At 41.0% G+C, this 24740-nt stretch overlaps 1 protein-coding gene across 1 annotated transcript in view; it reads right to left on the bottom strand.

Annotated features, from left to right (window-relative positions):
• Window positions 1-24740, bottom strand: part of sgcd (sarcoglycan, delta (dystrophin-associated glycoprotein)) — a 122015-nt gene that overhangs the window by 63396 nt on the left and 33879 nt on the right. Inside the window, exon 3 of the mRNA XM_070843766.1 lies at window positions 3996-4097. Within this exon, the coding sequence (XP_070699867.1) occupies window positions 3996-4097 (102 nt within the window). The remainder of the gene's footprint in view (window positions 1-3995; window positions 4098-24740) is intronic.

Below are 24740 nucleotides of genomic sequence, written 5' to 3'. Positions count from 1 at the left end.
AGCAATCTAATTAATTCATAATCTGTGCTGTGGAGCTACCCTGATGAGACCCACAACGGTAAAACTGGACAGTTATGCTGATAAGCTAAGGTGATATAAAAATATTGTTTTCCTCACAGTGCCAGGCTTGAGCTTCAAAAACCACACCCACAAAGTACAATGAGCTATGTTTCACAGCAGCCAGCTTAGCGTTCCATCTCTCTGCACATTTTCTCCCTGCAACAGTCTTTTGAAATGCCTCAGAGAGGCTACTGCAGGAGTCCTTTGGGGCTGTTTGTGTACAGTACATGCGTTTAGTTTGTTGTTGTGTGGCGCCTCTGATCCACTTTGCCTCTCCCTTCCCTTTGTTACTAATGCAACAGACCATATTACTCCCGGCAGGATGCCTCTCACACACAGAGAGAAATAGGCAGGGAGGGAAAAAAAAAACAGACAGGAGTTAGAAAGAGAGACTAGGAGAAAGACATGGATTGGAGTTGGTTATAGAAATATTTCTTAGAGGCAGGGCTGCTCTAAAGGTCAGTGGTTGAATTAAACCGCAGTAAGTTGGGCCAAAGGACCAATTTTCAGGAGCAATACCTCAGCTCTGTCAGAAATTCAGCCTGGTCTTATCAAAATACATCTACAGTTTAGAGCCCAGGCTCAGTTTAATGTAGCAGGCTGTCAAAGAGCACGTTGAGAGTATGGTTGCGATGTGGTGGGTTAGCTGATTAACCAATTAATCAATCTCTCATTTGTTTAAAAAATAGATGAGAAATGTTATCTATCAAGTAAAAACATAACATAAAACATAATATTCATTGCTGCTGGATTGTCATATCTGAGGATTTTGTTGATTTGGGACATGACATTTAATATAAATGTTTTTTTTTTGTGACTGCAGACACAACTCTAAGACGTCACGTCGTCCAAAACAGAAATAATCATAGCTCATGAGGATCATAATGGTCAGCATTAAGTCAGCTAGTGTGAGGCAAGCGTTCAAGGTATCTTCCAAAACCTTCATTACTTGGGCCACTTAGGTGCAGCAGAAACAATCTGTAAACCACACTGATATCTTATTGTCTGAGGTTAATAAGGCAAACTTGCTTATGTAAAGGGAGATATTCACTCCACTTTTAACTCTGTATCGTGCTATCTACATGATCCTAGGTGGTCATGGCCGCTCTACGAATCTTGTCTTAGTCTTGTTAATAGGAGCTTCTCTATCACGATCCAGTAACATTGTCTCAATTCACACGAAGTGAACAAAACCAAACTCTAAGAAAGATTGAGGGCTACAGTAATATTAAGAGAGGAATAACTGCGACACAAGCAGAGTCCTTGGTTTTATCTTGCTTTTTTATCTGCCTGTCTCGCCGCTCTTGGACTGACCAATTGTCTTTTCCCATCACCTCCTCCTTGGTATTATTATTCCTCTCACCTCCTCTGCTCAAGCTACCAGTCATGTATCCCTCTCTCTGTCCTCTCTTCTGTTTACGTCTCCCTCTGCTCTACTGTTTTCTGTCTTGTCTCCACTCTTACTTTCTATTTACCCCTAATTTTTTATTCTGTCTTTTCTAAATGAATGAGCATAGATGACCACTTTAATGACTTTACTGAGTTAAATATCTTAACTGTATCAGTCTGTATTTATGTTGTTAACCATGAATACCTCTAAATGTCATGGCAAATGAATGCACTGCAGCTCTGCAGTCATATCTGACCTTGTACCATGTTCTGGAATGAGGACTTCATTTTACTGTGAATATTGTACCACGCTGCCAACATATTGTGCTTGTTTGAGTTGAACTTGGTCACTTCATGAGCGTCTCAAAACACGCTCGCTGGCCTCCCATCTCTCTCCTTCTAACTCATTCCTCCTCCATCCATCTCCCATTTCTCTTTCTGTTACTAATACTTCTTCTCTCATATTCCTCATCTCCATCTTTACTTCGCTCTCTTTTGATACCTCACTCACACTGATGCTCCTCTCTGCTTTCCCAACTCCATCGCTCATCTTCCCTCTAAGCTTGTGTGAGGTCCTAGACAACAGAGATGAAGCGTGCCGCTCTCTTGCATTACAAGACATCCATCGACTCCCTGCACACTACTATTATTAATGCTAGACTAGAAGAGACAGGAGTGCCTATCACTTTATCGTGCCCATTTACTATTTTCTAGGCTTGGGTACCACTCCTGTAGTTGTTAGAAGGACTGCAGGAAGCACATCAGAATGCAAATTTTGTAAACAGAACATACCAGGGGACCTCAGACTGACTTTGTATTTTAATTGGTAAACAGAGACTTCCAGCAAAAAAGTGATACTGAAGTTGTGGCTCTGTGCAGCAGGAAGAAGGTTGCCAACACTGCCAGGATCTCAGCGTGTGTTGGTTTTAAGCACTAAGACCACCTGGTTTGAAACCGGTGCACTGTTGGAGCCATATGGTGCTTGTCCTGTCTTTTCTTCTCATGCTGTTAGAGCAAGACAAGGCATGGCGTTACATGACATGACAAGCATTGTTCTGAGACAGGCCATCATGACATGACGCCACCCGCCACACCGCTGCAGGTCACACCAGAAGACATCTTGCCTTGTCTTTCTTGATTTGTCCTGAGGTTACCTGACATAACAAATGTAATGGCATGTCTTTGTCTAAGAACAAAATAAGTCGTTGTTGTTTGACGTGATGTGAAGTTACTTAACATAAATCATCTTGTTATGACACGATGCAGTATGTTTTGGTCTTGTTATGATATCACGTGTCTTGTGATGTGGGGTGGCCTGACTCAAAATGACATCTTGTTATGATGACACGACGTACCACGTCTTGTCTTGTTACAACATAACATGCTTGTATTGTCCTGTTATGACATTATGTATGCTGATTTGTTTAGTAAATGTGACTGGATGGCTTGAGTCATTGTTGAAATGTGCTTCTTCATAAAACTATAATTACCAAAATAATTCCAGGCAGTTGGCAGGTAATCCTTGTATCCTTTCTTTGGTTCATTCCAAAAAGCCTGTCTTTGCTGTTGATATACTGTATACCACTGATATACCACAGGCACAAGTAGCTAAAAGGCTGTTATTGGCAGGGAACCATGGCTTGTCCTTTTGGAGGAGGTGCAGCACTACAGGACATCATGGACAAGCTTGGACAATAACTTCTACTCCTTCAGCTTGAAACAATAGCTTCCCTAAGGAGGTTTTTCTGAGAGGAGACACAATGACAGACCCACAGCGCACCAGACAGACTTCATATCCTATTTGACCTGGGAACATTTCAGGATCCCCAAGGAGGAGTGACTGGAGAGTAGTACATTTGGGCTACTTAGCTTAGTCTGCTGACACTACCACCTGCCCGAAATATTTAGCAGGAAAAGGATGGATGGTTTTCAGCTACCCTTGAGACAACATGTAATGCAATGCCTTTCCTTCCACAGAAACTGTGTTAGGCTGGTTTGGAGAGCCTTGGTGAACAGAATTTAAGCTTTAGAGCAACATTTAGACACTTAATAAAATCAATACAAGTTGTGAATGCAGGTGGAGTGGAACCACTTGCAGTTTGATGCTTCCAGTCCCCACAGGACTGTATCACATGCTATTTAATGTGTAAGATGTACGCTTCAGGACTTAAATTAACACTGTCACACTCGCTCATTAGACGCTTCACACCACTGCAACTTGAGAAATGATATGACACTAACACATCGCTAATGTAATGATCGTTTATGCTGATTATTCCTAACTCTGAGCTAGGCGTCATGGCTCCGCACAGCTCACATGTGGCTGTTCTTACAGAAAAGACATGCTGTTTACTCCTAAAGGTGTAGTGGGTTTAACACCATTAGCATGGCAAAACACAAACTGACACCCAGCAAGCACAACTGGCCAAACATGTAGTAGAAATACAGAGTAGAGATAGAATCTCTAGCATCACAATGTAAACTGTAAATTCTAACTCTGACCAGCCTGTCTAAAATGAAAAGAGCTCTGTATATTTGTGACTTACTGGTTTGGACTGGATTTCTTTGGCATAGAGGGGTTGGAGGAACTCAGAGTCCCCCTCCAGTTTCAGGCCCTTCTCTGTTATTCTGAGGTTGCCCATGCCATCCTGTTAGGAAAAAAAAACAAACAATCAAATTAGTTGATATTCTCCTCTTGTGATTACTGGTCCATGCATATCCAACCCAAATCATTCTTTGTCATCAAATACAAACCACTCTCAGATTGCTGATGCAGCCATTAAAATAAATCAGTGTATCTTTCTGCATTGTGCCGAAACATGGTCATCAAAACAATACCTGTCAGTTTGACAACATCCTAAAGTCCAAGTTCACTCCCTATTTTTGTTTTTCAGAGTTTTTTACCTTATTTCATGGCCTCAGTGAACAGAATCTGCTTAAATGTCCTCACGTAACCCAAGTATGGAAACTGGTGGTCATATATGACGGGACATTGTCACTACTGTTTGTGGTCTCCAGTGTCATTTGGTGGCCTCCTTGATCATATGCAGCACAGACATATTACCCCAGCTAAGACTCTTTTACAATTTTGTCTTTGTGTATTTCCTGCCAATGTGGTGCAGGGCCATGAACATGAATTGCTGGCTGTGTCTAACACCTGCCATTTTATTTCTGACACCTGCATTTTGATAACAAACATCTGTTATTTATATATGTGGCAAGATGGCTGTAGAGGGAAAAATTAAACTTAATATCACACATGGTGTGAGGAAAGATGTTATTTGGTTACACACTCACAGATTACTAAATAGAAACTCCGAACAGTGTCCATAGACCATGTTAGACTCATTAAAATGTCTCCCTAGTTGATCAGCTGCCATAATCTCTTTTAATCTTTATCATTATTAATACATTGATAGTGTTGATACTTGACTATTGGCAAAAAAAAAAAACCACATTGCGCACATAAACAGATCTCAGGACTCTCCTTGTTATTGAAAATACAAGACAATATGTTGTTCACTGTATAATCAGAGCATCACAGCTGTCAGTGCAAACAGAAGGCTCAAAACTTTCCTATCGTGCTAATCATGGGTGCAGTATTTCCATATAAGAGGAGGATAATTTGAATTTTGTGACATATTGTGTCTAAAAGGTTACGTCTCATTGGAACAAAATAACACTGATTGTGTTTTACTGTGTTGATACTGAAGGGATTCTGCTCCTCCGGGGTGTGACGTGTGAAACTTTACAAAACTTTACAATATCCACTTATAAATAAGTTCCTTCACCTGGCTGACCTGAATGTTTTTTCAGACCTTTTATGGTCAAAACAACTCAATTACAACTCCAAAAAGAAATGTGTTAGGCCTGAGTGAAAATTGAATCCATCAGTAATTTAAAGTAAATCTTGTTTTTTCTTTGTCTTGTTTACTTTTTTCTGACAGGGACCCAAAGGATGAATTTAGTTTCTCTCTCTGGAAGCCAAGCTCATTTAAACACAGCAAAACACCAAATACTTAAGCAAGCTGTATTTGGTGAATTAAGTATTTTAGGGTGGCAGCAGGCATAGAATATTATTTCATAAAAATGGGTAAATAAATGAGTGTAACAGCAACCTGGAGGCTGAAGCTGGTCACTGAATTAAATGTTCTATCTCTACCTCACAAAATACAGTCAAGGTACCAAAAAGTGAGCCGCTGACTTTTATTTACAGTGTTTTTGATTGCTTTTTTCCACCCAAAATATAAACAAGAGAGCGCAGTGTAGTCAGTCAAGGGTATTGCAGCAGTGTTACAGATGCCTCCATTGTCTCAGTACCAGAACAGCATCAGACCAAAGGATATTAAGCAGCGATGATAAGAGGAGATTTGGTGAGAGGAGACTGGCTTTGGGGCTGCTTTGATTCAAACACGACCAGCTGACCCTTCACTTTCCATCCAGTCATTATATATATTATATGAAATCACCCGCTGGATCATTTCAAAGATAAGAGACATCAGTGTGATAGAAGGGTAAGAAAGAGAGTTGTTTTCCCGGCGTCTTTTGATCCCTCCAGTTCTGATGAGCAAATGGAGATCAAGACCCCTTGAAATCCCAGAGTAACTGAAGACTGTTTTCAAGCCTCCTCCATGAAATCCTTCCCCCCACTGTGTGAAACATTAAAATTCTGGCACTGTTGTGGCAACAGGGGGTTGAGTCCTGGACGTGTTGTGATTGTGAATTATCCCCAGGTGGAAATCAGCAGGCCTGTCAGAGAAGGCCGGGACTTTTTTAAAAACTCAATTTCTGCCACTTTGATGACGAAAATCAACTGTAAGAAAGGAGACACCTTTTTACCCTACTTGGAGATTCTCAAGACTATTCTCTCAGGTCTTGACAGACATATTGATTTCTATCAGAGATGCCCACAGATTCATGTGGTCTCTCTTCACTGAAATGCACAGCATACGCTCAGTGATTCCTCCCAAAGGGCTAGTTCATATCTTAGTCTGGATAATCACTGAGGATGCATAATAGCTGAAAAGTAATGCTGTGCCGTATGTCTGTATCTCTGCCTCTCCATTTCACACTCTCTTTTTTCAGTGGAGATAAGTCGTGAGACACACTTACCAAGAAGTGAATTTCAAAAATCCAACTCATGTGGACACTTGAAACAGTTAATTTAAGCTACAAGTTGAATATGTGCCTGTGAAATGAAGGAAGATTTGAAATTTATTTCTTTAAAGAGTTTCCATTTCTCCATCTATCATCATTATATACTTGTATTTGGTAACTGCATGGATGCTGACACTTCAGCATACACACATACACATAAATATACACATAAGTTGATTTTAGTGCAGTAGTAATAGTGCTGGTACAGTGGGAGAAGCTATAAAGAGAAATAGTGACAAATACTTAAGGTGAGGAGTGTGAAATGCAGCATTTGATGCTTGAATGTGTGATTGGATTAATTGAAACACAGACAGAAAGACTGCACAGATGAATAGAGTGCCCTCAAAGATCCTGTAATGAAAAAAAAAAAAAAATGAAGGGGCCAAAATGTCAATTTACTGCTCACTATAAAGTGAATTGGTGAGCAAGGTGCCTATGGTGGACACAGCGATAGGCTGACTGTTTCAGCACCATGGAGAGAGACACAAAGAAAGACTGGGCTTGAATGTATTATCACCGTGGAGACAGAAACGTATAGAGACTATAGAGAATTGGCTAACACTATGGACACGGAGACAAATAAGGCTTTTTCCATAGTAGTGGAGATAATCGCACTGAGCCATGGGCAGTAAAGCTTGCACTGCACAGCACAGCAAGGTAGAGTAACACTGGTTACCTTGATGGTGTGTTTGGGTGAACTAGTCACAAACCGCAGTACAAGCTAGTATCCTGCAGATTGTTCAACTCACTGTGGCTGTTTCGGTTTGTACTGTTCCTCCCTATAATATTTAAAAGTGATCCACTAACCAAATAGCACAGCACATGCCCATGTGTGGTTGATCAGACCTTTAGGTATTGATCAGCAAATGGGATAAAATAGCATTTCCTTCATCCTCTTCACAATGAAAGCATCCGGCTACAACAGCGGGAAAGGTTCTGTTTACATTAATTATGCTTTCACAAAGCTCCAAAATGGCTGAAAGCCACCAATAAAATAAAGTGAATATAAAATTATAAACGCAGGAGGCAACCATTACAGCAAGACTATCCCCTGCTGTGAGGCTGTAGTGGAAACCATGTCATCATGGCTTGGTGTGATGCAGCTGAAGCTGATCTTCATGTGCCAATGGAAAAACCCTGAGAGAAAGACTGTTTTATTTATTCAGCACCATGGAGAGAGAAACAAAGAGACTGGAAATGCACCCAGAATCGCAACCTATTTCCTCTACTGTATACTCTAGTGCACTATATTTATCTTCCACCATCTGAAATTTATGTTCTACATCATTGTGCCCTCAAAAGTCCCCACAAACGATTGGAATATGCGACGTATTTTGCTGCCCACTATAGAGTAAACCATTGAGTGTCAACACCTGAGACAGAGCAGAGTGAAGCTCCAGCCGCCACATGCAGCAATGACAGGAATCGTGGCAATGAGACAAAAATACCCTGCTGTATTCTTATGTTTATTTTTTAGTATTCCAGCACAATACACAACTTAAATATTTTAAGTATAGCATGAAATGTCGCCCATCTCATGCTATGTGTCTTTCCGTTTTGGGGGATTATTTCAGCAAAATGAAAGGCAGAGAGGAATCCAGCAAAGTGCAGCAAAAGTCAGAGGCTGAGCACAACTAAGACTGTGAGATAATAAAAGTGGGAGCAAGTGCACTATTCATTTCATTTAACTTAATCCAGCTGCATCCATCAGTCAAATCATGATCTTCATCTTACTGAAAAACTGCAATTAGCCTTGACTCAAAACAGTGAGCACAGCTGCACTGTTTGCAGTTTTTTTTCAGTCAAAATGCTTTTTTCTTTCTTTTTATTCTCTGCAGTGAGCTGTGCGCTGCAGCCGGCACAGCGAGGCGAGGCGAGCTGCCATGAATAATTCAGGACTACTCTTACCAGGACAGAGCCTCTGAACACTTAGGTGTGCCTCCGTGCCTCTCCTCTACCCTCTCCTCTCCCCTCCTCTCCTCCTCTTCCTCACCTCAACCTTTCCCCTTCTTCACCCGCTGCCTTTCATCTTCTTAAAATGGTCCCTCTCGTTTGGTCCCGTCGCTGATCACCCCGTTTTGTCAGTTTCTGATTTCTCTGGCCCCACCTGTTTTGCTTTCAATCTTCATCTCCACCTCTACCCCTCCCCCCACCCACTTTTCCGTCACTTCACTTCAAATGGAATGAAATTCAAAATAACTTGCTGTCAGAGCAAAATGACAAAATAACAGATTGTGACATGATTCGGATGGCAGTCATCACTGACAATAACAGCAAAAACACTTGGGTGATACGACTCAGCTACTGAGACAAATGCAACATGCTTATTTTTCCCCATGAGTGGCAGGGTCACTTTGCTCGACTGCTTGTTATGTATGTCAACATCTATTGCTGTCAACACAGTATTCATGGCTCTCAGGGGAAGATTTCTAAATGCTCCTAACAACACACCACCAGGTCCCCTGGCTCCCTTTTGCCAACCACTGCCCACCAAATATGAGATGGATATTCATGGTTCCAAGCTGATCAACCATTAATATTAGGCAGCACTTTTCTAAGCATTGTTCTCTGTAACAGACACTTATTACATGCAATGTGCAGAATTTCCATCCATCCATCTTCTTAACTACATACCGCCCCCCCCTCATAATAATCAGACTTTCAAACAGGAGCATTAAAGTTTTCCGCAGCAGTCTTCTGTCAATGGTGCTGCTTAAACCCCTTGACCTAAACGAGTTGAATGCCAGGTATATTATTTACTTAAGCTCCCATGTTGACAGTATGACCCTGTGAGTTCCTTTTCAGCTTTGCATGAATAACGTTTCATTCAGCCATTTGTGTCGTGTGAATCACCACTGCAGCCGACTGTACAAGGGCTGGTAGCTGCGCCTGACAGTCGGAATCCTTTTCTCGATTTGCTTGTCTGAAGTTGTGAGAGATTTGGACATAATTCATCACACACTTACCCAAGTTCCCCCTCACCCCTGTCTCCCCACTTTAATTCCCTTCTTCCTCTCTCACACTCTTACTCTTTCTCCACAGCATTTGCTGCAACAAGGACTGAATTGATCTCTACTCAAACCAGCATTGCCTCCACTGTCACCACTCTGTTAGCTTGATAGGTATTGAGAATTTATTGTGCTGAGTGTGTAGTGTGTGTGTGTGTGTGTGTGTGTGTGCGTGACCAGCTGTTCTGTTTACCTGGCTGTTTGTGGGTGTACAGTATGAGTGCAGGAGAAATCGTCTGTCTTGTAAATAACATTTGTGCTTTCAGTTCCCTCTCTTATTCTCCAGATTTATTTGGCCCAGCTGTGTGTGCTACAGCAGAGACGGGGGTGGGGGTCTGGAGCGGGGAGAGGGAGGAAGAGCGGAGAGGAGAAGCAGCAAATATAAGGACTGAGGTAACACTGGATCTTTGAATTGCTCTGTTCATGTCTGTCCTCTGTATGTATCCATGCCTATTTCTTTATCCACACCATCTCTCTCCACCTGTCCTCTCCCTCCATCTACTTCTGCTTTCAAGTGCTGTCAGTGACGCAGAGCTCGTGGCCTATTATTGAACACCTGCACCGATATGCATCAAACCACCACCTGTGGCTAAAGTAAACACATCTTAGAGCCAAGGAGTCCTATTTTTTGAATACTGCCCACATAATCACAACTCTGCATGTTTAAAAGGTTAGATCTAAGTTTGGTTACTCCTACACAGTACAAGTTATTCTGGCATCAAGTGTTTGGCGTCCAAAATCAGGTGTGTTGTCAAAGGCTGTTTCAACAGTGTTAAAGTGGATGCATTTTTTCCTGAAAACCTTCTGCTTTGATAAACTGTTTTCCTGTTTTCGTGGTGGACACTTGCAAACAAAAGTATACAAAAACAGGAGAGAATACATACAGTATACACGCATCATGTAATATTTAGTTATTAGATCAGATATATTCATGTTTAGGGTGTGATGATGTTAAGATCGGGATGAGAGCCTTTGAATTTAGTTACCTTTTTAGGTCACCTCACTTTCTGATTCAAATCATTAGTTTCTTCCAAACAAAACTGGTGGTGGAAGGAAGTTGAAAAAACAACAGAAGGCAACGCAACACTGCAGCAGTTGAAGAAAAATCATATCTTAATCATACCTGTCACATTTTTATCACATTAACATTGAGCTAGGAATTACTTTGTCCAAGTGAATGGGTTGGTAGCATTTCCATATCTTCACCATAGTTTATTCGTCATAACCAGAACCTCTTTTGTTAAAGTTAACTATACCATTGATGTATGTGCAGAAATGATAGAAAGCCAGAATTTAAAAAAAAATTTTTTTTAGCAGTGATCATAAAAAGAAACATTGCTGAACAGTTCAGGGATTTGCAGAATCAACAAATATGAATGTACTGGCTATGATTCTCATAACTCTACAAATAAAATCCTTTGCCATCAGTTTAGTCTGAAAGATGCAGATCTTATTCAGTGAAGTCACTATGTGTAGAATTGTATGTGAGTCCTGCGGATTCGGTGCAATTCAGGCTGCATTTCTTGACTGCATGTGAACATGCCTTTGAAATGGGACTTCACACAAGCTAGCCGCCGCACGGGGCACAGTAAGGGACAAAACAAACGCTTTTGTGAATTTGTTTCACTCCAGGTAAGCAGTAAAAATGATAAAAGTCACCAAAATCTGAAATATAAGATGTTGGGGACTTTTACCCTCCACCACAGGATGCTGAGACCTATCTTCAAAGGCTGCTCTGTGCCAGATCGTACCTACAATCTTCTTTGTCGAGGAATTGAATTTGTACTTCCATGGTAGGGAGTCAGATACCATGACAATATTACAATCAGAAAATAGGAATTGTAAATAATGTAGAATTGCGGATTACCAGATTTAACTTACAGCCCGTGTAAATCTTACCCTCCAGGCGGCTTAAACAGTTCTCCTCCAGCACACGTCAGCAAATAATGCTGAGTGGCTCACAGGTTAGAACAACCTGTGTGTTTGCTACAGGTAAACATGCGCCAAGCGAGGAGAAGCTGTTCTCTCGTTCATTCTCTCATTTACCAACAAAACCTCTGTTAGCGTTTCAAATGCAAATGAGCCCATGAAAGGGCTCTCTGGCCACCTGCGCACCCTTTGCTGTAAAGCACTCAAAGAGTAAAATGAAGCACCTTCGAGTGGCAACAACGCGTCTCCTACAATCCATTCTCTCGCCAATCTTGCAACACTGAGTGCTCTTTCAATCAGCCTCCGTTGGCCCTGTGTGGCTGCCAGGCGCCAACATGGCCAAACTCCAAGCTAATACATTTTTCAATTGATCTGTTTGATAACAGAAAAAAAAGTTTTCCCTTCTGGCCTACAGTCTGGGCAAAGCAGCATCTGGAGTAGCAACTCAGAGGAGGCTGCTCGCTTTCTCTTTCCACAGGTGATAGCTGCAACGTCATGTTGCAACACCCTGCGATGGCTATCAGTGGAATTGGCTTTGAGATTGCTCTCCACAGCGAACCCCCGCTTCTCTGATTGAGGCCCTCGACGCAGCACCACATCATCCATCAATGGGATGGGAATGCAGATGGGGGAGGGGGGTTTGGAGGAGCGAGAGAACCTGAAAATGAAAGATGAAAGAAAGAAGAGCACGAGAGGGTATGGATAAAGTCAGGGAGAGATAAAACCGGGTAAAAAAGATAGATAAACACAGAGAGCAAGATAAGGGTAAAGGGAAAATGAGACTGACGATGTGTTGGAGTGTAAATGAGGCGGAAGATGAAGACTGCAGGAAGAGTCAAAAGTGGGGTATAGTTGAAAAGAGAGAGGAGGAGAACAGGGGGACATCGACAATAAAAACATTAGAAGATGAGATAAAAAATTAAATGAGAAAGGAATAGAAGCTGGGAGAGAAAAGATGGGACAAGTGTTCATCCACCTCTGTCCACACTAATGTGGATGAACTTGAAAAGGCATCTTTTTCTCTCCGTTTGGATATCCAATCCACTTTAAACCACCACTTTCAAACCCTAAGCTGTTCAAAAAAGCTCTTCAAGGTATAATTTTTTAAAGGCTGGCTTTACATCGCAGTGTGGATCAAAGAGAACACAGACAAAGTACTTTTGTTTAGCAGCAATTTTAAGAAGCAAACTGTCTGACGTCTCCCGCCATCTCTGTGACATATTGGTCTTTATGCATATACAGCCAATGTGTTGTGTCAGTACACAACACATAGACAGCTGCATGATTGTGGAAGTTGATTAACTGATCTGCATCAGGCCACAGAGCTACAGGTTTGGTTTAATAACCCTAACAAAAACATTGAAATATTTGAATTTACATGTGAAATATTCAGCTCAGAACAAAATGTTGGAATTGATCATAGAATGTGATTCAAAGTTTTACAGAATAATTTCATATTCATGTTCTTGTCGGCTGAATTGTTTCACTTCCAAAAGCCAGATATGTTCATAAGAGAATTCATCACATGTGAAATTCAGTTTAACTTTTAACTATTCTAGCCGGATCACTCTAGGGATAGTAACTGTCGTCTTTCCAGTGCATTGTACGGCTTGGCTTGACTTCACTTGACTGTACTTGTTTTGGGTACTGCATGCTTTTTTTGTTTTCAGCTGCAGGTAGTGCCCTGCCCCACAATGTAGCCAGGATTCTTAGCTGACTGTGATAGCAACACCACTTTAGCGTGCCAGCGTTTGAATGGAGCTCAAAGTACCACTGTGTAGCCTCACAGAGCTGCTAGCATGACTGTAGACTCCGATTCATTGTGTTGAGTGAAGGTCTTTCTTCATATATGACATGTTCACTTTGATACTAATGTAGAAATGAAGGATCATATGGTTGCTAGGATAGCTAGGATAGCAACCATTTGCTGCAAGTACACGCTGCAAGGTGAACCTCCATAATGACTTGAGACTCCTTCTAATGGTCCTTGGGGAGGTAAATTTGTACCCAGTTTTATTCTTATGACTTGAAAGTGTCTGCACATTTAGTGAATGTCACCTATTTCTTCCATCATCTCCTTAAGTGAGGGTAGAAGCACACAACCATCTGTTTTGGCCAGGTAATGACACTAAAAAGCTTTTAAGTGAGAGCTCAGTCTCCCCGTCTCCTCCTGCTGTATCAGACAAAGAGACAGTTAGGGTTCAGAACATTTTATTTGCTCTTATTAGATGATTAAGAACAATGACAGGGGGCATGCTACAGTGGTATAAGTCTTTTCAGAGACTTCATCTCTGCTCGCTGTGCCTGTGGCTGCCACACGTCAGTGTCACAGGCCGATAGATTTCCTATTAACGTCATCTTCATCTGGGACGGACGATGTGGCCTTCGGAGGCCGAAGGCAGCGCGGCGTCAAGGTCTTCACACCAGCAGTGATTGACGTGTGAATCCTCATGCCTGCAGGCAAGGTGTGCTGGACAGGCCACAGCAACGAGTGTGAATTGTATAGTAGACGTCATGAGTTACATCAGATTCACACATACATAGACACCCAAGGTTGGTTGTAACAGAGTTTTTACATATTGGTGGTGAAAATGGCCACAAGAGGAGGGATTTTACAAGTTAACCAATAGCAGGGTAACACTTAATTACCTCAGCAATTGTATAAATTATGCCATATTGAAAATATCCCCATCTTAGCTTTAGTGCTTGTTGCTAAGCGGCCAAGAATTAATTGTCTATTTAGGCTAAAAAAATGTTGATGATGTGTGGTGTGTGTTCTTTCTTTGTACATTGAAAGAAAACCCTCATCTTATCCAGTGAATTTGATCTTTTACTTAGCCCCAAAGTGTTTTTTTCTTTAAACAGGAGAAAAAAAAAATCTGTACTGATATTACTTTGACCTGTTTCGCCTTCAAATCCCTTTTCTCCAAGACTGAAAATGAAATGAAAATGTTTGAAATTGAGACTTTTAGCATTGAACAATAACAATTTTGCACTTAAAAAAAAAAAACATTGCTTGAGTTCAGATTTCTCTGAATGGAGTATGGAGCATTTAGTGTGTATGACACTGGACAAAACTCATTCTCAGTCTCAGCTTTGCTTTATATCTGAATCCTGAATCTGAATAACCAAGTCAGGGCCAGAACAGTGTGCTCACTTTCTTTCACTTTCTTACACTTTTCACCTTCAAACATTGTTGAGACATCTAGTCCGCATAGAGACAGACATACAGTACCTAACACACACACACACACACACACACACACACACACACACACACACACACACACACACACACACACACACACACACACACACACACACACACACACACACACACACACACACACACACACACACACACACACACACACACACACACACAAACACACTGTTATGAATAAATTGTGACAGTAGTCAAAGTGGTGCAATTATCTCCTGATTATTAAGTAATTACTGTGGGCTAATTGGAAGCGGTTATTGTTTTTATGGTTCTTGGAGCAGCTTTGTGATGAAGTTTCATCAGACACAGAAAGGAGGTTCGGTCACTGTCACAGCCACGTCTGTCCACAGCAGCATTTAGTTTAATTTGTGTGAGGATGAAGTCGTGTGCTGCACCAGAACGACTAAGCTGCTGCTACAACTTCAAGGGAGGCTGTTGGTAAGTAGTGGAGAGTATTTAAATCTTTTACTCAAGTAAAGGTGAAACCACAATGAAAAAACATGTTTAAAGCAAGTACAAGTGCTGCACTCAAAATTGCACATAGTAATTTACAAGTGAGAACACGAATTAGACAGGTAGTGCCTTTAAAAACTGTACAGCTGAAGTTCTCATGGTGAAGAATGTTCCATTTTAGATGGTTTTATTGACACGGTGTCAGTGATTTACTTCACCAGTCTGCAATATTTTCAGTTGATCATTTTACATTATGAATTTAGTTACCTTCATGCCTCACGGCATAACAATCCAGAGGAACTGAAAGTGTATGCAGACTTTTAAGATCCATTGCACATGGACCATACACTGCAGTCTTTAATTGCTCTGTATTGGAGGCAAAGTTCTTCCCGCATATAATGTATAAAGTATGTCCTATTGTCTTCTCAAAGGTCTGAGTCACATACTATAAATATTCATACATACTTTGTATATTTTCCATGGTTATGCAGGAAGGACTAGCTTTCCTTTAAGTTGAATATTTTAAGTGAGACTGTGATTTAGAGCAGCCTGTTAGTGTTTTACCTTCAGAACAAGCTTAAAACCCTTTTCACATATTGTTTAAACATTCAACAATTCTTCTGCATTTCATACAGGAGATGGTAAAGTTCGTCATCGGTAAAATAATCATATGGAACATTTCAATACTATGTACAGCAATAACCTGAAACCCTCAGTTGAACAGAACTGTGAATGTATCCACTTTGGATGAGCCTCTTGATCGGAGTAATAAAAAACGCTAACCTCAGTGACACCTCTCTGGACGTCCCTCAGCTGAAGTACAAAGTGACACTGCAGAGTCAACACAGCTCTCCCTTTGATCTATGTCTCCCCCCCAATCCTTTCTCCTTTTCATTCTTAGGAAGAGAGAGTTTAAATGAGGTCTTTGTGCTGCACCCAAAGCTCCAGACACTTTCGAATAAAAATCCTGCTCTCCTCTGCACCATGTAGAAATTTACGATGCACAAACTTTCATTGAATCTCAGGGTTACTCAGATTGAATTGCCTTGTTTTCAAGGCATGAGACCCATTAAAGGAATGCAGATGTCTGGACAGCCTCAGTGCTCTCAGACAGAGGAGGGGGTGGGAGGGACGGGGACAGACTGACAAAGACAGAGACAGGACGTGCTGACCAGCATTTTAGAGTTTATGTTCATACTGACTCTTCACGGGGAAGAAAATCATCCCACTTGCTCACTCAAACAGCTTCTCACTTTCCACTGGTCAGAGGCAAATCTCCTACATTGTCCCTTTGGCTTATACGCAGTGCGTTTAGCGTCGTGAGATTCACACATCAGTGCCAAAGCTATCTCTGGATTTTGGAAGATTTCTTTTTTGGCATTTTACACCTTAATTGGACAGTGACAGTGACAAGAGGAGAGTAAGACATGGAACAAAGGACATCGGTGACGTTTGCAATCATGTGACGTGTGCTGTAACTACTCAGCTACACAGGCGCTCTGGTACTATATGTTATTATATACAGTAGCCTAGTAGTGTGCATCCCAGAAGGTAACTTAGGGTCAGCTGATTTGGCTAAGGTGTGGCTCTTATGAAGAAAAATCCTGATGGCCAGTGAGGCATGTATCCATGGTAGGTTTTACCACTGAAGAAACAAAGACCAGCACATACTCTATGTGCCTATGCCTCCAACATGCTCCAGCTTTACAACCGATAACCTCTTTAATTGATGCGTAGCCTCTAATCTCCTCTTAATCTGGACTTCAGATACAAACGTATAGTGAGGACTGCAATACAAGATACGAAGGAATCAGAATTACAGGGAGTGTAGAGGTGTATAAAGATAACTAGGAAACTAGGGTGAAGGCACAGAGTTTCTGGGTTGTGGCATGACATTTGGGAAACATATGGGAAAAGGGAAAATAGTCCAGACAAATTTCAAGGGGTCACTGACAAGAATATCCTTGGAAAAACCTGGTATCACCCCGGAAAGTCTAGAATAACGTGTAAAGTCTGTGAATAATACATAACAGGGTTGTTCTGATTTCAATTCTAATTCTGAAAATTGACAGAAATGCGTGTCCTGGGAAAAATAAAATACTTCAGAGATGATACAGCATAGCTGACTGGTTGCCAACAGCTACACGTTTAGAGACACACGAACTGAAGTCAGTTGCTTCTGTTTGAAGAATGCATTATTACATGTAGCATGTATCTAAGATACAGCACACTGATCTAAGATGATCCATCAGATCGGTGTTGACCCGAGAGAACTATTTATGTCTCTTTGCTGTCAAAATAATTTCTCACTCTGGGAAGTTGAACTTTGTCCTCTAACCTTAAATGATGCTGTGTTTCTTTGTACGCACAAAAAAACAGCATGATTGTTTGATGTGAAGCCCTTTTGAGACCTGAACTGAAGTTATCTTTGGTAATCATGAGGTGTCCTTTCAAAAGGTGGATTTACTGATTCATACACAGGTCCTAAACTTAATGGGTTTAGATAAGTGAATGTGAATCATTTAAAAAAACAAAAACAAAGAGCACTTCTCTTGGTATTGGACAAATCACTATGTAGATTGGTATCAGGTGAGATTGATGTGTCCTTCCACTGTTAACATGTCTCTGTAAAGGTAAAGAATCCAGGAGCTCCATGAGGCACATAAGGAAAAACAAACAGCTCAGTGCCCATAGAGCTAAACGGGGCCAAGACAGTGGAGCTTGCTAGTTAAAGCCTCTCTGGATGAATAAAGGTTAATAGGAAAAAGAAAAAGTGGATAAGAGAGATTTGGTGGTGCTTTATCCAGGCCTGTCATTGTCTTTATTCAGCCTCCGCAGGGGATTTGGAGAAGGAGGTGGACATTTTCTTCAGCTATTATTCACATCTGAGGGAGCCAGTAGAAAAGAAAGTGGAGAAAAATCCAATCTGTCCACCTGTTTAGGTATTCATGTATTTATATATGTCATCCCTTTGGATTGCATCGCCATGTGGCAGCGCAGTAATATATTTATTTCCAAGTGGAAAATATACAGAAGTGTCAAGAAGTCCATTTTCCCTCCTCTTTTCCTTTCTGTAATGATTTTCTTTTTAATATAATTTTTTCATACTTCTGAAACGTGTAGGCTTTGCATGAAAAATAGTCTCGGCAGTTACTTTCCCTTCAGTTTTGTCCACGGGGTTGTGTGCATTGTTATCTCCCTCCAATCCCCCATCTGAACAAAGTCAGGCAGTATAGCTGGAAGTTGTCAACTTTATCTGCCACTCCTGCCTTTTGATCTGTACCGTATGGGACTTTACTGAATGAAGGGAAGTCATGCATAAACACAGCAGGCACAAACCCACACAAACACATTCACATGGAGCAGTCAAAAATGTGAGCAAAGCAAAAATGTGTTCTCAAAATGATCACAACACACACACAAACACACACACACGCACAGACACACACAGACACACACACACACACACACACAGAGAGACACACACACCTCATAAAAACATCCACCATCCATTTTCTGAGAAAATATCCTCAAGGCCTCTAAATAAGATATGAATCTCTTGCTGTGAAATATATGAATTGTGATAGTTCAATCACCACTATTAGTTTATTTTTGAAGATATATGACATGGCAGCACGGAAACTAAATCATCCTCCCTGTTTTTGTCATCGTTTTGCTAAGGTGTAAGTATAGAAATAACGAAGCTCTATTGATGTGATGTTGATGAAATGATTGTATGCCACCGTGTGTCCAAATGCCATTAAGTTTACTGCAAGAAGGCATTGATTACTGTGGTTTACAGTTAATGTGTTCATCTTGTGATTGGGAGCGAGGACAATGATTGCAGTCCGACAAAGAAAAGAGAGAAATTGGGAGAAACCGTATGAAATGTGTTCATCACATATATTTTCTTCAAGATTCACAGATTTTTGACAAATGAAAACAAAAGAATGAGCTGTGTGTTTAGGTTAAGATTGGAGTTGGCTGAGGTTGGGTAAAGGTTTGGTGTGTTGCTGTCTGTGGTGGGATCGATAAGACCGTCTGGGATGGAGCTGGTATCATTTATGGGGGATGACAGGAAGACAGGGAGTGAAAGAAGCAACGCCAAAGGCTGCAGACAGCTGCATGTCTCTCTTTCAGACAATTTGCCTCTCATTCATGGATGCACTTTGAATAAAGGATGGAGCAAAGACGGGGCAGAGGAGATAGAAAGAGATAAAGAGATCCACACCGTTTCACAGCATGACGGGCAGACATAGATGGACCTGTATTCATCTAAAATATACATCTGCCTCAACCCAAGCACTTGGAGGTGTTGTCATTGACTCAGAGTCTTGAGTTCTGTCTGACGGGACCACCTGGTGTGTGAAGCACAAAAACCGTGCAGTCCTCCCCGCTAGGTTGGACATAATAGCAGCCCGATCAGTACTATTGATCTTCACAGCAGGTCAAAAGACAGACAGTGTTTAGCTGCACAGAACAAGAGCACAACCCTGACAGGCGTACATCAAACAGGCAGAGAGACAAGAGTTCCTCACTGCCAACTGGACAACAAAGTGGTTCCTCAAATGTCCGAACTATTACAACTTATACTTCTACAACTATTAGAACTTTCTGCAGAAGAACAGAGGACCAAGTTTTCAAATCTTTTCTAACCTCAATCAGAGCTTGTGTGCTGAGAAGAGCCCCCTGCTGCTGGAAACAAGTTTGATGAGGGTGGAGCCCTCCAAACCAAACCAACGATCTAAAAGAGTTCATAATTGTAAGTAAACCTCACAGTGAAGAGACTTTGGATTCAATCTTCAATCAAAAGAACACATATGTCAGTAGATTTATCCCAGTATGCTGGGACTGAGAGTGTTTTACCATGGGTATGAATTGCACTTATGGTGCAAATAGTTATTTTGTCAATGCCTGTTTTTCTGTTTTTTTCCTTAAAAATGGAAGACAGCTTTGCTTTGTTTGATCCTCGTTAACCCCGAGTTACTTACACATTTTTCAAATGTTTTAAAAATAGTCTAACAACCAAAACTAAATGAAACATTTGAACAATCCTCCCATTAAGAGTAAAACTAGAGAGCTTTGTAGTCCTCTGGGAGTCTAACACCACTTCAAAGAAACTCTAACCTCCCCTCTTCCTCTGCTCTTCTTCTGCTGTTCTTTACCCCCTTTAAATCTCTTTTGACGCACTTACTGATTCTTATAATCTCTTGCTTACTACACGTACCTAGCTTGTCTCCTCTTTGTTTATTCTCCTGCTTTTCAAGCTCCCTCCTCTTTGCTCTTTGTCCTTTATCCTCTGTCTTTTTGCCCTCCACCTCTAAATGAGCCTTTTTCCTTCTTCTTCTTCTGTGCTTTCATCTTCCATCTTCTTCATTTTGAAAAAAAAAAACCCCAACGAAGAACAGGGTATTAATCAATTAGCTGTTAGATTCCTTTCGTCCAACAAGAGTTCGACATCAATCAGGTTCCCACATGACAGAGACGCTGTCATGCAGCAGGAGGCTTGAGGGTCTTGTACCATCATATACTTTTGAGCCTTACCTCATTAACAGACTAAAATGTGCTGTGTAAAGTGTATTTCTTTAAAATACAGCCTTAAAAAAAAAGGAAGGCTGCTAGAACTCTGATAATGACCTGGAAAGTATAACACTAACAGGAAGTGTGTAACCCTGTGAAACTGAGTCGTGTCTCTGGAGTTTGGGTCTGTCGACTTTGATGCATCTCCGAAAATGGCTGTTTTCCATTTGGTGTAGCTGTGTGCTAAGATTTATCTATTTTCTACCCAGAAATACAGAGCCCAGTACTTCATCGTCGTCATCATCACTCAGCCGTGGACACTCGTGTGGTCATGTTATCTTTTTGCCATAACCAATCAAGAACACTTCTCCCTCAGTGTCATTTTCAGTTGACACAAAAGAAGCTCCGACCACCTTCTCTCTGGAGATGAGTGGTCCAATTACAGGATATAACTAGTAACTAATTTAGCTCATGACTGTAACTACTGCACTCTTGTCAGTGATCTTATTCATGGTATGGTTTATGATTTTTCCAACACTAACTTCAGGTTAAATTCAGGTGAAACAAATTAACTAATGATAAAACAAGAAATTGCAGCATTTTGTGCTGTAAATGTCATCTTTAAATCTGATTTTCAAAGTTTTGTAGTATATTATAACTATAATAAACTATTGTCTTACTGTTACATTGTAAACGTGCAGCTGAAGCCAGTCTGCAAAAAGCCACAATAAATAGGGTGAATAAGTAGGATGAAGTAATTTATTTCTCAAGCAGGTAAAACATTGCATGGCCTGTCATAGTCGGCTGATTAAGACAGGTTGACTGAGTGAGCAGGAAGTGATTCCATATTTGCTTGGGTTTTTTTTTTTTGGTCACACGTCATTATGTCATGAGCGGGCATGAAGGACCTTGCTCAAGGGTATGTCAGCAGTAGTAATTACGGAGAGGGAGTGCTGGCGTTTCACTCTGTCAGGCTCAAATTAATGACTTTCAGTTCACAATCATTTCATCTCTAACATCAGCCACCTGATGCCTCATTACCAGAGCATTTGTGTGTTTAAATGCGTGTTTTGAAAGTGATCAAACACCAACAGCAGACCAGAGCAGTACAAAGACAGTGTTTGTATTTACTTGTTACTTTTTCTTTGTACAGTGATGATATGAGTTTGTTTCTTTCATCACAGCACAGTCAATATCAGACTCAATATTGTCCAGTCCACAGCAGACAGTGTGATGGATGGATCATTACTGTGGCTGAGTTTAAAATGCTCAGCAAAGTTCGGTGATTTTAAACTTGTCTTGAACCCATTCTAACTTCGTTCCATTAATGTCTGTAGGCAGGCGCTCGACTTTGACCAGGGGGTAGACCAAACCCACTTAGATAGACTCCTACTCAGACAAAGTAATGTGGACTCATCCGTCATAAACAATTACAGAACAAGTTAAGACTTTTACTTCTGGAAAACAAGCTTAAAGTAGAGAAGGCTGCTGGCATTCAAGTGAGCACAATTCTGGAGAGGAACTGCTCGACTTGCACATAGGATTTCATGCTGCTGTCAAAGAATCTGATCATTGTTGATCCCTAATACGAACAGAGATTATTTTCATTAAATAATCGGCTGAGGGGTCAATGTATGGAATAACTGTTTAACATCTTTAAATCATCAAAGCATGTAAAAGAAACACAACACATAGTGAATGAATTCTTGTCAAAGAAGCTGCCAGAGGAGTCAGGAGTGCAGGTAGCTTGATCTGGTTCCATCAGAAACTTGCTTCGTTTGTGTGTGTGCACACGAATCAATGCACTATTAATATTTAATATTATAAATGATCCTCAAATGAATGATCATTGCATATGATTTGTGTCCCCGAATGTTGCATGTACTTGTTTCCATTCTGACTCATTAACATGACTGATTAATCCAGTCATGAGAGTTAGAATCAACAAAAAAAATCAGTTTCATTTCAGCCCACATGCTGTTGTTGGACAGACTAGACTAATGTTTCCAAATCCTGTTCTTGGGGGCCCCACTTCCCTGGATGTTTTCCTGCTCCAACACACCTGATTCAAATGAGTCGGTTGTTATCAGGCTTCAACAGAACTTGGCGATGAGCAGATAATTTGAATTAAGTGTGTTGTAGCAGGAAAACAGCTGAAACATGCAGGGCAGTAAGGCCCCAGGACCAGGACTGAGAAACACTGGACTATATGACCGTCTGAGCCTCCCTGACTTGCTTCCCACTGGTTCAGGTAAAAATCGGACTCTGCATGATTTTTACGGTGGCTGAGGTAATTACAATTCCAGCAAGGATTGCATTTATACGCAGTGTGCCAGAAGGCTTGATTCCTTCCCCTGTTCTTTTTAATCTTCATATGCTCTGTTTTGGGCAGGTGTGAGTTAGCATTTGCAAGAAGTGCCAACTGTCTGCTGGTTTTCACTCCAACTAATCACATCAGCAGGTGATTTTACTGACGAGCCCCTTCTTTCTTTTTGAAAGTGAGCCAATCGGTGATAAAGGCTTTGGGTGGGGTGAAATCCTGCAGACTCTCAATGTTTCTTTCATCCGTCCAGCATGTCAGAAGCTTCTCTCAGAGTGAATCACAAATCACTATCCAATAACTCATTATGTTATCAGATTATGCTAATGAATGCCTTGTAGATGTTTCAGCCGGGGTGGAAATCTTTGATCAGATATTAGTGGGTTAACCGTAACCTCCTGCTGTAAAGCAATTACCACCATTGGAAAAAGCCAAGTAACTCATCTAAAAAACATTCTAACTAATGCAAAAGCAATATAACCCCATAAGCAAAGCACACGGAACTCAGTTGCCAGTTAATAATTAGTTTTTTTGAGATCAATCACCCACCCGTTTACTCCACCCCATAACCTCCCTTACCATCCACCCTGGACTTTATAGACAAGCAGATCAAACACAGTGAGGACTTTATAGTAGATTTAACTTGATGGCAATATGAAGTATTTTCTGTTTTTACATGGTGCATGTTAGCAACCCAGTATTCATGCTTTTTGATTTATAAGAATAGATTATACGTCTGCAACAATTTAAACCTGGTAAGGTAAGAGCGCTGCCCCCAGATATTGTGATTATATTTTGGAATCTGTCCTGTTGCAACTTAAATTTTGCATTTTAGAATCTTCCTTTACCGACTTTCTGTAGGCAGTTAGACTACAGATTGATTATTCTACGGCCTACAGATATACACTACGGACAGACTGTTCATTCTTGGCCACTGAACAGCAGGAACAAAATTAAATATTATCAGAGCAGCATTTAAATATATCTCAGCCTGTGAGTTGCCAGACCATTCTTTGACACTTCCATATGTTTTTTGTGTTTTTATCTTTTCATATTTTGCAATTATGCACTTTGTTGGACGCCTTGCAGCAACCTAATTTTCCCATTAGGGAGTATAAAATCTTGAAGTTGAGCTTTATTAGTCATCCCCTGAGCGCTGAATTCATGAAGTTAGACTCTGCCTCAACTGTAATTAGTGTCTTCGACTGTAACTCCATTTCACACTCCTGAAATGCACTGCATGCCTATTGTCCCGCTCTCATTACTCCTTTCATTTTGCTAAAATGAATTGCACGTGAACTGTGAAAACCGCCTGCTGACGGTTTTATGTCGACTTTATTATTTTTTTTTTTAATCTTTAGCTCTATCACGGCTCTTTCCTCCATCTCTTTCTCTCTCTCTCTCTCTCTCTGTTGACCTTTCAGTAAAGGCTGCTGGAGGTACTGAGGTTTAATTGTCCCCAATGAGAGCCAGTAACTCCAATCTCATCAACAGCCTGAGATTTAATGCCGACAGAAGCCAATTCTGCATTCTGTCTGCTAGTGGCGAGAATGGGCTGTTTGGACGCATCTTGGGACTCATTCATGGGGGAAGAAGCTGGACCTGAATGAAGAAAACTGTTGAAGTCTTGACCCTGGCTGGTCATTTTTTTTTTTTTTTTTTTTAGTTCACTTAAATTTTC

Source organism: Pempheris klunzingeri, chromosome 14 (genome assembly GCF_042242105.1).
Source record: "Pempheris klunzingeri isolate RE-2024b chromosome 14, fPemKlu1.hap1, whole genome shotgun sequence".
NCBI classification, from domain to species: Eukaryota; Metazoa; Chordata; class Actinopteri; order Acropomatiformes; family Pempheridae; genus Pempheris; species Pempheris klunzingeri.
The sequence above is the reverse complement of the archived record's forward strand: the minus strand, read 5'-3'. Positions and strand labels throughout refer to the sequence as shown.